This window comes from Ciconia boyciana, chromosome 11 (assembly GCF_034638445.1).
Source record: "Ciconia boyciana chromosome 11, ASM3463844v1, whole genome shotgun sequence".
Lineage (NCBI taxonomy): Eukaryota > Metazoa > Chordata > Aves > Ciconiiformes > Ciconiidae > Ciconia > Ciconia boyciana.
The window spans coordinates 14122830-14137422 of NC_132944.1; the positions used below are offsets into that span (position 1 = coordinate 14122830).

Sequence of the window (14593 nt, forward strand, 5' to 3'; positions counted from 1 at the left end):
TTTCATTTTACTAGAGTCTTTTCAAACCAAGTGAGTTCAGTTCAAGCCTTTATACTTACAAGTGATCATCCATCAGGTCTGATGTAGCTCAGCCTGCTTCATCTCAGGACTGAATGGACATGGCACACAGCTCTTTCACTGATGAGCATGTGATATATTAAATAGACAGGTAGCGACAGCAGTGCATGGGATAACGAATGACAGGGAGATCAGCCAGGCATTCCTTTGGTTCTTTCGCTGCACTGATATACGAAGATGCCTCACGGTGAAATTAAAAAGTTATACATCCTAAACTGCTATAGTTTTCCACACAGTCCACCATTAACCTTTGGGACTCCTTGCTACAGGGGTGTAAGGCCAAGGACCACTGCCAGGATGGATTGGGAACAAATGCCACCGGCAAGCAGAGCCACAGGCTCCCTTTCCTTTGCTTCTGAGATGTGTATGAGCCTCACAAAGGGTGACAGATCAGTTCTCTTCCTTCTCTTTCAGAGGCAACTCCCTCTAACCAGTTGCTCCAGACAGCTCCAGGGCATTACCTATATTGCTGCAGTCCCTGTCCAGCAGAACAGAGCACCTCTTATCCCCCCTGTCCCTTGCCAAAAACAGACTTAGAGCCCTTATATGCCACTGTATAAAAGCTAATTTCAAAAGTCTACTAGGAAACTCCATCCTCCTAGGGCTTTAAACTAAAGTTGTCGGGGGAGGGGAACCTCAGTCCATCCCACTCCTACCAGTTTGATGCCAGTGCCAGCAATAGATGCCCAGAGCCTGGAGAAGGATCACAGGTCAGCAGGAGAGCACCCGAAGAGCAGCACAAAGGAATTCCAGCCACTCCAGCCAGTAAGTCAGATTCATCAGGGGCCCAACTTAAATGCCTCTATGCAAATACACATAGCATGGGGAATAAACAAGAGGAGTGTCCTGGTTTCAGCTGGGATAGAGTTAATTTTCTTCCTAGTAGCTAATACAATGCTGTGTTTTGGATTTAGTATGAGAATAATGTGATAACACACTGATGTTTTAGTCGTTGCTGAGCAGTGCTTACACCAGTCAAGGACTTTTCAGCTTCCCATGCTCACAAGAAGCTGGGAGGGGGCACAGCCAGGACAGCTGACCCCAGCTGGCCCAAGGGCTATTCCATACCATATGGCGTCATGCTCAGTATAGAAACTGGGGGCAATTGGCTGGGGAGCAGTGATCGCTGCTCGGGGACGGGCTGGGCATGGGTCAGCGGGTGGTGAGCAGTTACATCACTTGGGGTTTTTTTGTTTTTCCCTGGGTTTTGTTCCTCTCTCTCTCGTTATTTTTCTTTTCATTATTATTATTATTATTATTATTATTATTATTATTATTAAATTTTATTTAAATTATTAAATTGTTCTTATCTCAGCCCACGAGTTTTCTTATTTGTGCTTTTCTGATTCTCTCCCCCATCCCCCTGGGAGGGGGGAGGGTGAGCGAGTGTCTGTGTGGTGCTTAGTTGCCGACTGGGGCTAAACCATGACAAGGAGTTAGAGCCGTGCACACACCTGCAGGGCTATGATCTTATTGGCATCACAGAGATGTGGCAGGATGGGTCCTACCACTGACTGGAGTGGTGGAATGGAAGGATCCAGGCTCTTTAGGAAGGACAGGCAGGGGAGACAAGGAGGGAGTGTCACCCTCTGTCAATGACCAGCTGGAGTGCATGGAGCTCTGCCTGGGGATGGATGAGGAGCTGACTGAGAGTTTATGGGTCAGGATTAAAGGGAGGGCAGGGACAGATGACATTATAGTGGGGGTCTGCTACAGGCCACCCAACCAGCAAGACCAAGTGGATGAGGCCCTCTATAGACAGGTCCGAGCAGCCTCATGTTCACAAGCCCTGGTCCTCACGGGGGACTTCAACCACCCTGTATCTGTTGGAGGGACAACACAGCAGGGCATAAGCAGTCCGGGAGGTTGCTGGAATGCATTGATGATAACTTCCTTCTTCAAGTGATAGAGGAGCCAACAAGGATAGGTGCTATGCTGGACCTTGTTCTCACCAAAAAGGAGGGGCTGGTGGGGAACGTGAAGCTCAAGGGCAGCCTTGGCTGCAGTGGCCATGGAATGGTGGAGTTCAAGATCCTTAGGGCATCAAGGAGGGTGCACAGCAAGCTCACTACCCTGGAGTTCAGGAGAGCAGACTTTGGCCTCTTCAGGGATCTGCTTGGTAGAGTACCATGGGATAAAGCCCTGGAGGGAAGAGCGGCCCCAGGAAAGCTGGTTAATATTCAAGGATCACCTCCTCCAAGCTCAGGAGCAATGCATCCCAACAAAGAGGAAGTCAGGCAAAAACACCAGGAGGCCTGCATGGATGAACAAGGAGCTCCTGGACAAACTGAAACACAAAAAGGAAGCCTACAGAGGGTGGAAACAAGGACAGGTAGCTTGAGAGGAATACAGAGCAGTTGTCCGAGCAGCCAGGGATCAGGTTAGGAAAGCTAAAGCCCTGATAGAATCAAATCTGGCCAGGGACATCAAGGGCAACAAGAAAAGCTTCTATAGGTACGTCGGTGATAAAAGGAAGACTAGGAAAAATGTGGGCCCTCTCTGGAAGGAAATGGGAAGACCTGGTTACCCCGGGTATGGAGAAGGCTGAGGTACGCAAAGACTTTTTGCCTCAGTCTTCACCAGCAAGTGCTCAAGCCACACTGCCCAAGTCGCAGAAGGCAAAGGCAGGGACTGGGAGAATGAAGAACCACCCACTGTAGGAGATGATCAGCTTTGAGACCATCTAAGGAACCTGAAGGTGCACAAGTCCGTGAGACCTGATGAGATGTATCCACGGGTCCTGAGGGAACTGGCAGATGAAGTTGCTAAGCCACTGTCCATCATATTTGAGAAGTCATGGCAGTCCGGTGAAGTTCCCACTGACTGCAAAAATAACCCTCATTTTTAAAAAGGAAACATAACCCTCATTTTTTAAAAGGGAAAAAAGGAAGACCCAGGGAACTACAGGCCAGTCAGTCTCACCTCTGTACCGGGCAAGATCATGGAGCAGATCTTCCTGGAAACTATACTAAGGCACATGGAAAATAAGGAGGTGGCTGGTGACGGCCAACATGGCTTCACTAAAGGCAAATCATGCCTGACAAATTTGGTGGCCTTCTACAATGGGGTTACAGCATTGGTGGAAAAGGGAAAAGCAACTGATGTCATCTACCTGGACTTGTGCAAAGCATTTGACACTGTCCTGCATGACATCCTTGTCTCTAAATTGGAGAGATGTGGATTTGATGGATGGACCACTCAGTGGATAAGGAATTGGTTGGATGGTCATACTCAAAGAGTTACGGTCAACGGCTCGATGTCCAAGTGGAGACCAGTGATGAGTGCTGTTCCTCAGGGGTTGGTATTGGGACTGGTGCTGTTTAACATCTTTGTCAGTGACATGGGCAGTGGGATTGAGTGCACCCTCAGCAAGTTTGCTGACAACACCAAGCTGTGTGGTGCGGTCGACACCATGGAGGGAAGGGATGCCATCCAGAGGGACCTTGACAGGCTTGAGAGGTGGGCCCGTGTGAACCTCATGAAGTTCAACAAGGCCAAGGACAAGGTCCTGCACATGGGTCAGGGAAATCCCAAGCACAAATACAAGCTGGGCAGAGAATGGATTGAGAGCAGCCCTGAGGAGAAGGACTTGGGGGTGTTGGTTGATGAGAAGCTCAACATGACCCAGCAATGTGCACTTGCAGCCCAGAAAGCCAACTGTATCCTGGGCTGCATCAAAAGAAGCATGACCAGGAGGTCGAGGGAGGTGATTCTCCCCCTCTACTCCACTCTCGTGACACCCCACCTGGAGTACTGCTTTCAGCTGTGGGGCCCCCAACATAAGAAGGACATGGACCTGTTGAAGTGAGTCCAGAGGAGGGCCATGAAGATGATCAGAGAGCTGGAGCATGTCTCCTACAAAGACAGGCTGAGAGAGCTGGGGTTGTTCAGCCTGGAGAAGAGAAGGCTCCAGGGAGCCTACAGGAGGGGGCCTACAGGAAAGCTGGAGAGGGACTTTGTAAACGGGCATGTAGTGATAGGACAAGGGGTAATGGCTTTAATCTGAAAGAAGGTAGATTTAGATTAGATATAAGGAAGAAATTCTTCACGATGAGGGTGGTGACGCACTGGACCAGGTTTCCCAGAGAAGTGGTGGATGCCCCATCCCTGGAAGTGTTAAAGGCCAGGTTGGATGGGGCTTTGAGCAACCTGGTCTAGTGGAAGGTGTCCCTGCCCATGGCAAGGGGGTTGAAACTAGATGATGTTTAAGGTCCCTTCCAACCCAAACCATTCTATGATTCTATGATTCTATTCTCTGGGGCTGCAAGACCCTGCTTTGTGCCTGAGCCAATAAAGAGAAATAGGAGTCAGGGGACCTACTGTAAATGCCAGTTTTGGTATCACTGCTCCTTGCTATTAACCAGAGGGATCTGAGGCTGGCATCAGTGGAAAGTAAATTATTTACTTTGTGCTTTCATGAATTTAGACACTGTAGTCAGCCGCCTGAATCACCCAACTTAAAAAATAGAAATTTCATTTGAGTATTGAGACTGTCTCTAATACAAACATGGGTGAACAACCCCAGTCTTCTACTGCAACAGTCAAGGCAAGCCCCAGCTTCCCCAATTAAGGAAGAAAGTTGCTACTTCAGGATACTATTTTAAAATGGCACTTTGTTGGGGTTTACCTCTAGCTGCCTCTGCCTAACGTTGAATAGCATGAGCTTTCTTCATTATGGTATGCTTATTTTTCCCTTTTAATTAACTTCAGTGGATGATTTCTACATGTTAAAAACACAGACATTTGTGGATATCTGAAACTGAACACAGACTCTTAAAAGACAGCAACAAAGTTTGATCCTCTGCCTATCTCTAATTGTAATTTAATTATTTTTTTTTACATTCTCATTGAACAGTAATCATAAATAATATCAGTTGTACATAATATATTTTTAAAACTTATTTGGCTCCACTTATTTTTTCCAGTCTCTCAACCTACTACTGTTCCATGTAGCAACAAACTATAAAACTATAAAAGAAAAAAAATGTGCTAACCACTGTTTTTTTTATGCTGGTCTAGCATAATCTTTATTTCTTTAGACACTTTGTGCAAATATTAAATTGATAAAAGACATAATGTAGATGGACCCACAGCTGAACTGAAGGTAACTGCATAAAAATGAAATGGAGACCTATAATTGTACAGTGCTTTAGCCTCTACCGCACTGTTTTCTGGAAGCAAGGATCTCACTTGTCATAGCAAGTTGCTTGTTACAGTGATTGCATGAAGACTTCGTCTAGCTGTACAAGACAAGTATAACATTACTTAAAGGGAGCTTTTCAAACTAAGAGTCTGACACTAAAATGTACTGTATTTTCAAAGATATAGTATGCTTTAACAAACAGAACAGTCCTTGAATGACAGCTTTTGTTACCCTTTTGTTTGATGGTGCTGTATTGAAAAATTCAGGTTATGTCTATGCCTTTCTATTTCTGGTTTTGATTTCTCTTCAACAGCACTTCAAGAACAAAAATTGACTCGAAGCATGAATAGTAGAAGTCGGCAGATACAGTAAATGTTAGTCTGGCATTTACTGATTACTTCCGTCTGATTTTTTTTCAGTCTCATTTGTTGAATGCTTAAATGCATTCTGTGGGCCATTGTATTGTTGCAGAAATGGGGAACTCAACAGATATATTGCGATTTAAAATATATCCAGTTTAGAATTTTGGGACAATTCTGAAAGTGGAAAATGATAGAAATTGTCATTCTTGCCTAGGCCTTCAACTGCTCAGCCTGTGTGTAGCTCTCAGCCTGGGCAAACAAGATCCATTTGTAAGACTGGCACCTGAATAACAGGTGGGGCATGTGTCTTTTGGACTCACAAATCAATTATTATCCAATAAATCCAATGCATAAGCGGGACATCACTTCCTCCAGAGCTCTGCTACTTCAATTAGCACAACTTTTCCTGGAGATGGTATGTTATTGAATCAAAGTGCAGGAAAAATTGTGGTATGTCATTGATTTATAAGCACTGGAAAACAGTGGTTACTGTATATGTAAGTACAGCCAAAATGCATGAATTTTCACATTTTGGACTGAAGAGGCTGGCCAAGAAGTCAGAGAGGGAAAAAAAGGCTATATTTACTTACTCTGGGGGGAAAACCATCAACAAATTATCACAGATGGGCGAAATCAGACGTGCTTTGCCCAGGATGCTGGTTTCCTACAACCAAGTGTACAACCTGCAGGCGAGCACCACTGTGCTTTTCACTGCTGGTTCACACCTGGAGGAGCCACCGCCTCTCCTGCCCTACCCAAGTCTCGCCTGTGGCTTTCATTTGTCATAACACTCATAAAACCTGGCAGTTATACGTTTCTGAAACTCCTTTCTGTGCCACTGCTATATTACTATCTCCTTCCCTCCACTTCTCTCTATCCAGCTGGTTGCTCCCTGCCTAAGGCCAACCTGTAAACTCTCTGGGACAGGGAAAATCCACATTTCCTTCATAGTAGACTTTGTCATTACTGCAAGCTCAAAATCAAGCCAAAACATCTGCCAACACACATTTTTAAAACAGCGATTTAAAGTTAAAATGAAAATAGTAGCTTAGTATTTCTTCTTATCCTCTCCTGGGGTCTTACTCTGGTAACCTCTACCCACCTTTTCTGCTTCTACATATTTCCCCAGATGAAGATGATCTAAAATGGCATGAATTATGACTTTGAGTAAAAACTTAAATGAATTGCTCACTCGTTCTGTAAATAAATAGAATCATAGAAATCATAGAAAAATTAAACTTGGAAGGGACTTCTAGAAGTCACCTCATCTGGCCTCCGCCTCAGATCAGGGCTAACTCTGCAGTAAGAGCAGGTTGCTGGGGTCGATGCCCAGCTGAGCTCTCCACACTTCCCAGCCTTGCCGGGGGCTGCCCCCGTGCTTTACACCTCCCATGATCAAGAATTTGTCCCATATGCAATCCCAATTGCTCTTGCTGCAGCCTGTGAGAGTGGCCTCTTGTCCTTTCACCTCTGTGCACTGCTGGGAGGAGTTGGGGTCTGGCTTCTCCATTACCCTGGTTATGAAGTGGAAAACAGCATCTAGCACCATTCTTTTACCTTCTTTTCTCCAGGCCAACCAAGCCTAGCTCCCTCAGCCTCTGAGGAGCTACAGAGGAGAGATGCAGCTACAGATACATCAGGAGCTCCAGACCCCTCACCACCTTGGTGGCCTTCACTGGACTTGCTCCAGATACCAGTTAGACCTCAGATCCTTGCTTCCCCCCACTTCGAGCCAAATGGTCCCAGTGGTTTTTCACCTGCCTTGCAATCCACCCATCCCGTCCACATTTCCTCCTTTTGGCTGCAAGGATACTACGGGACACAACTGCAGTCTCATCAAAGTTTCACTGTCAACCTTTTCTTGGTTTTTCTTCAATATATGTCAGGGGTCAAAGGTACCCAAAAAATAAGAGATATGCAGGGTTTTTCTTCTGGCTCCTTGCAGCAGAGTGCAGACTATCTGCTTTAGAGAGCTTACTGTTCCTCTCAGAAAGTAATGTTTGCAAAACTGAGGTGTTTGTAAAGATTGATTATCTGTATATAGCTCAAGAGCAAGCATATCTCAAGATTTAAGTAAGATAAAAAGCAAGGCTGTGCTTGATGTGAGGTGCAGGAGTTAATCAGCTGTAGATAAGAATTGACGAGGTTTTATCTTCCCAGCCATGGAGACAATGACTGTGTTTCCTGGCCTCTTGATCACTTCGGAGAGTAAGTGAAACTATATCAACCCATGTTTATCTGTGCCTGAGAAGTTCTTCAAGAATAAATTGAGCTCAGAACTCTTCTTAACCTTTCCCCTAGTTGGGGCTTAAAATCGAGCGCTCTCTCTGGTTTTTGAGCTGCCTGTCTGGCATGCTGACAGCATGTGAAGTATCCCATCTTCTAGTTGACTTCCAGGCCAACAACACAAGTGTGGATGAAGTTATGAAATAATGAATCTGGATGTTAAACAGAGACCATCTGGCTTTCTTTGCTACAAGATTATGAGCCATGGCGAGCTTGAACATCTGCATCTAGGTACCACCTACACACACGTTGTTGGCTGTAAATTTAGGGAAACAGAGCTGCTGTTGAAAAATAAGAAGATAATTGTTTTGCCTTCTTTTATATAAAAAATTGAAGTTAGGATATCACACTTGAAATAGATGTCAACTGACGCAACAGTTCTGTTCTTTCTCCTACCCTGATCCCACCCAGTGGAAGTGAATTATTACTTAGCCTCTAAGTCCACTGGGTTTAAGAGAAAACCTTAGAATGCAAGTTCACAAATACTTATACTATGAATAAACTTTACTTGCGTAAAGAGACTGAAATCATTAGGTAAGTAGGGTTAGGCCTTGGAAGTAAACAACTGTAGGCTTGGAAATTCTGCATATGTTATTCTTTCAGATCTTTGTCTTAGTATCGCAAACAAGTCTTTTTTTCCTAATCCCACCAGATAACCAGCTTACAAATGAAAAACATACAGATGAAAAGCCTGTAAAAGGTATTGTTATGAGTTCTGTCACAGAATTCAGCATCACAGACGCTTCATCAAAGGGTACCAAAAATGAGAAGAAATTGTCAGATGCGAGTATATCATCCATTGCTTCCCTGGAGAAATGCAGAGAATTCACTTACATTGAAGATGACGCATCAGTACATCAGAGAGACAGTGACGGTATGTTTTATAAAACAGATCACATTTAAGCTGATTTCTAAATAATGCCCATTGCAAGAGCACTATGTGTATCTAACTTGAAATAGATGCTTACATGCTGAACAGGAGGCTCAAGAGCATAGCCAAAACCAGCATTAAGTTGTCCTGCAGACATTTTTGTGACAGATGAGAATCTGTAGAAGATGATCTTAAATTGTCAGTGATATTAAAGTCATAGAAGAGGAGCTTAGAGCTTATTGTGCAACAGAGCATTTGTACTTTGGTAATGAGTGTTTGCACAAAGGTTCTAGTGTTGGTATCGGAAAAACAGAGTATCTCACACGGGCACGCTTCTCCCCAGTAGCGGAGGTTGTTGCTTTTGCCATTGGTACTGCAACAGCTGCTGTGATTCCTCAACAGACGCTGTGTTTGGTGGTCTGCACATTACTTCTATGGTCTTGTATGTGCAGTTCTTTTATGGGCCGTTACATCCAACCCTGCCATTCTGCTGACCCTCCACCAAACCCTCCCCCTACACTGCAAAACTCACATGGGTCAGGATGAGGAGCTCTTTTCATACTCTGCCCTGCTTCTGCAGAAAAGTGTCTCTGATGACTGGGCCAGGTGGATACACGTGGATAGGATTTTGGTTAGTTCAGCGTGCTCTGCGTCTTGAGAAAGCATATTTGAAAACAAAGTGCTATGAAAGGTAGTTACAAACCAAAATTGCAGCAGAAGCCCAATAGTTCAGTGCATTTTTGCAGATGAACATTGCTAAAACATAACTTGCTCTGGGACTATTAATCAGAGCTGTCTTACCTTTTCAGAAAAAGAACTGATCCTTTCTATTGTGCAAAAGCACAAGTTGGAGCCGAATACCTGCATTATTTTTGTAAGAGTTTCCGAGGCAATAGTATAATCAAGAGTTAAGGAACAGAATGGGTTGTAAGCACTCATTACAGACCAAGGGTCATGACTACTGCTAATCTAAATAATGTAACACTCCTTATTTTAGTGGAATTATTGAGAACCAGCTATTCCTGGTTATTCCAATGAATATGAAAAAAGTGCTTCTGTGAAGCATTTTTGAAGTTTCTTATGTGTGCCTTTTACAATAATGGATTGGTGTGTTATATCCAACGGAGTTTGGATCTATCACATATATCATATTAACAATCCCTGAATTAAGAACTTCTAAATACAGATCAACACAATAAACCACAATGCTCTCCAGGAGCCATTACCATCTCCATTGTATCACTGATCCTGTAATAAAAGGGATGTCCCTGATACATCTATTAGAATGCATTTAATTTCAGTGAAGGATCTGAAATATTTATTTCATTTAGGGAACTCATCCTCTAGTCCAGACACTCACTATTTTCTGAGTTTGCTGACTATCCGATCAGGCCCCTCAACCATTACTGGCACACAGGTGTGTACCATGTGATGCAAATAACAGATTTCATATTCCTTAAAGGAGCTAAAAGTGAAGGAAATTAACAAAAAAACCCCAATCTGTGCTCAATTAATAATGTTAAGGGCTGGATGGAAGCCAAGAAAACCAAAGGAAGCCAGATTTGTGGTTGTCACTGTATACTCTGCTCACTCTACTCTGACAAGTTACTGCTTATTCCACACACGAGGCCAAATCCTGTTCACTGGTGCATGGAGAACCTCTGAAAGCAGAGTGATAGCTGAGGAAGTTGGTGATTATTTTGTTCCCTACGCTCAGAGAGGAACAGATCCAAAGCTCCTGGGTCTCACCAGGGGTGACCATTGTGGCCTCAGCGAGCTTTGGACCAGGTTCGTTCAGAACATCATGCACGTGAGCAGAGGATGAGCTGACAGCTACCAAACAAAAGCAGGAAAATTTAGAGATGAAGCAGGCTAGAAAAATTATTAGAAATCCTTCTTTTGTGGTAATTAATCTACTAATGTAGAGAGTGAGAGCTGAGGTCGTTGTTCTCACTGAGATAAATGCAGTAATGCCGTTTCGCAAACAGCAGGGAAAACAGAGGAGAAAACAGGAGATTGCATCTTCTTTTATGCAGTTTGTGGCTAATTTATTTTCAAATATATAAATGAATGCATAGGAATGGATGCTTAATTGCTAATATCTATTATTTATATACATTACCCCACTTAAAACAGGACAAAAAAGCCTCACACATGCAGATTTTTCGAAATGTGTTACATCCATTATCACAGTTCATGGTGTGTGCTCTGATGGGAATTTAAAAGCATCTTTACTGCACATCACAGACTCTGTGCTGAAAGATTACTTTATTATTAAAATCTTGTGCTTTTTGTGTGCTCCCTTTCCTGGATGAAGCCCTAAGAATCATATCTATTCTCTCAAGATTACATAAGCACCATTATGTTAACACATTCAGGAAAAAAAATGTTATTAGAAAACAGATCTTTGGAGAAAAAAAAAAATTGAAAGATCCTTAATTGATATATAATTTTGAATTTCATCTCTCATATATATGTATAGGAAGGAAATTTCATAAACATAAGATATCTAAAAAGAATAGTCTTAATTACACCATGGACTACTGGATAAAATGATTACATTTTCTACACTGTAAATTTCATACAATTAAATGCAGCGGTGTCACCTTATAAAATGTTTCAATTTTATAATTATTTCAGTTCATTTAGTTAGAAAAAAATATAAGCATGAATTTACTAAGTATCACCAAAATCTAGTCATTCTTATTCTACAGAACTGACTTAGAAGTTAGTTGTGCTTGTCTGAACTTAAATAGATCTTGACATATTTAAATAAGTATTAAAATCGATAACATTGGTGATGATACGCTACTTAGAAAGAAGTTCAATCACATGCTATTTATTCTTACTACCTGCTTTAGCTGCCTTTTTTTTTAATAAAGAAGCTGGAATGATTTTTTAATTTTGCTTTTCATCAAGAAAGCTTTCTTAAAAAGAAAAAAAAAAAAAGAGCATAATTCTGGAAACTTCCTGGCAGTGAACTTTATGTTACGTGAGCTAGAAAATGCCACAACAGAACCATTGCTGTTGAATGAGTTCACAGTTAGTCATCCTAGGGCAAGAAATGTGGTTATAACCATATGCTTTCCTGAAAGAACCAATGAAAAGGCATTCATATTGTTGAAGGCATTTTTCCTTTCCAAAAACAAGGAGGAAAAAAAAAAAATTGAAAGGTCTGGGTCTTTGCGCTCCAACTGGATTCACACAGTCAGAATCTCACACCTGCTCCGAGCCCTGCTGCACAGGGAGGCAGCCTCCCCAGATGCTGTAGTTTGAATGGTGGGGAGTTAATTGGTTGATTTTTGAGGGGAACAAATATAACACAAAGTTTTTGTCACGGTGACCAAGTTTTCAGGAATATTCCCTTGTTCCAGACACACATCCTAGCTGATCCTGTTTTCCAAACTTTTGTCTCCTTTCAAAAATTAACAAGTCTGTGAATGAAAAGGTGAGAAGCCCTTTTCGGTGGGGAAGTGGAAGGAGCCTGAGCTGAGAATCAATCAGCACGCTGCCCTCTGCAAATGCTGTTCTCCAGACTTGCTTTTCCTCCTTATCTTTGGTTAGGCAATCTAGCTGTCATTGAACGTTTTTACTGAAACAGACTACTTACAAAAATCAAACTATAAGCAGAAGGTGAATCTATACTCTTTTTTCCCCCCATGTGTGTGGATTTGGTCTTGTTCATAAGATCACCTCAGTCCTTATCCAGGTGCCATACCAAACTGACGAGCCAGGGACGCACTATCCCATGCATCCAGACTGACCACATAGAAAAGCAAGAACTAGACCTGGAGGGTCTGAGGGCCTGATCCAGTCTCCACAAAAGCTTTGGGTGTTTGCGCACTGACTTCCAGCAAGGATTGACTCAGACCGTAACAGACTTACAGCCCAGAAATGAATTGTTTAAATAAGAAGGATTCAGTTCTGAACTCTTCGTATGCAGGCAAAAATGCCCCTGACAGTTTTTTGGGGGGTTTTTTGGTTGATTTTTTTTTTTTTTTTTACTTCCTAAAAATAGCAGGAGCAGCCTGATGATTTTTATCTTCAATTGCAAACTCTTGTGAAAAAGAAAATAAACTCCAGTGTCACGTGTGTTGGTCAGGTAGCACATGTGGCCTCACAAAGCAGCAGCACTTCCAAACTCCTGCAAGGCTGCAAACCCTCCAGGGCAGAGCATCCCTGCTGCGTGAAGTTCACTCTTGTGCTGAAATTTATAGCCCAAACACTTTAAGAGTATAGAATCATAGAATCATTTAGGTTGGAAAAGACCTTTAAGATCATCAAGTCCAATCGTAAAGTTGGTTCAGAGTACTTGTTCCTCTGAACGTCACTGCCGCAGAATATTTTAATTCAAATTATTTTCATGCAGTTGTTGTTTTTCCAGAACAAACAACATAGAAAATAAATCCTTTCATTTGACTTTATGGAAGTAGTTATCATCAATGTGTTTTTAGCCTACCCTGTGTGCTGTCTTGCATCTCATTTCTGTGTAGTCACGCTAGCCTAAACCTGGGTAAACAAGCACACCCTTTTTCTTATGTCTTGCTGCTTTTCCTTTTTCTTAGATGAATGCGCAACACTTATCCTGGCCTGCTTGTTCTGCCAATTTTGGGACTTTCTTATAATGCTGCCTGATACCTGTGAACATTGGCTGACAGATACCTGTTGTCCATCCAATAGATACTACCAGACCTCCAGTGAAGACCACGCCAACAATGACTGCAACTGTGACTGCGACATTGATTGCAGCCTTTTTGAGTCCTGCCATGAGACTGGTGAATGCCTGGAACTTGCCATGGAGATTTCCGAAGTCTGCTATCGCTAATAGGAAAATAAGTGACAAAATTCCTCAAAACTGCCTGAAAGTGAACTGACAGAGTACAAAGGAGGTTTTTTTTTTTTTAAGATAACAATAATAACCAGAGTGTTTGCCAACCAGGACTATGTGCGTCATGCTGCTCCCACCCTGGAGGTCTGTATATCTGTACCATTCTGGTTGTGTGATTTCACAAACTGCTGAAACCAATAAAGGGCAAAAAAGGGTCTTCTCCTTTGCCATAGAAGACAACAGAATTCCTAAGTGCCAAGTGTGCTCAATGCTTTACCCACTGTCAGTCCAAGACGTTTATAAACCTCTAATTGCTTTAACACAGATTTCCATTCATAAACACAGGACAAATTAGGACATTATTTTAGGACTGATATATATTAGTTCATCTTCCTAATGGATTCATACCTAAACATGTACTACACATTGTTGGTTCTTATTAATAATGTATGATAAAGCATCATTTTATAATTAAAAATTTATTTATTCAATCTCTTAAAACACACTTATATGCTTAGTTTAGGTAGAAAAGAAAATTAAATGAATTAGAAACCATGCTAGTGGTAATTACAGCAAATGTCTCTAAAAATTTCCAGTGAATTTTGTAGAGGAAGCATTTTAACAGGGTAGTGCAATTCGACAGTGTATTAATGTGCGTGCCTATGGTCATGTAATAACAGGTTATGCCTATTGTTCATTAGTTATAGGAAAGGGCTCCTTAAGTGTAATTAACCTAAATGGGAATTGACTGCACGCTTCCAGAGGGGAATTACCCTGTGGATAGCCAGTAACTCTTTTGCCTGATTTTCATTTGTAAGATTTCTGCAAGCAGCAGAATATTGCCACCTATTCTAGTGGAAACGGCATCTCCCACCTGTGCACAAAGGATTACAAAATGACAGTATCTATCCTGGTTGTGCTTTCAAACTCCCTCGATCTCTTTTCTGATGGCAGGTCTGATTAATAAAAAGGAAATACATATTGCACATTACACACATGACAACAAAAGCATGTAAATTCAGCTG

At 42.3% G+C, this 14593-nt stretch overlaps 1 protein-coding gene across 1 annotated transcript in view; it reads left to right on the top strand.

Annotated features, from left to right (window-relative positions):
- The window catches only part of MDFIC2 (MyoD family inhibitor domain containing 2), a 73920-nt gene extending 60325 nt beyond the window's left edge, over window positions 1-13595 (top strand). The window contains exons 6-7 of the mRNA XM_072876429.1: window positions 8522-8743; window positions 13306-13595. Coding sequence (XP_072732530.1) covers window positions 8522-8743; window positions 13306-13565 — 482 coding nt within the window. The 3' untranslated portion in view covers window positions 13566-13595. The remainder of the gene's footprint in view (window positions 1-8521; window positions 8744-13305) is intronic.
- Window positions 13596-14593: the final 998 nt, after the last annotated feature.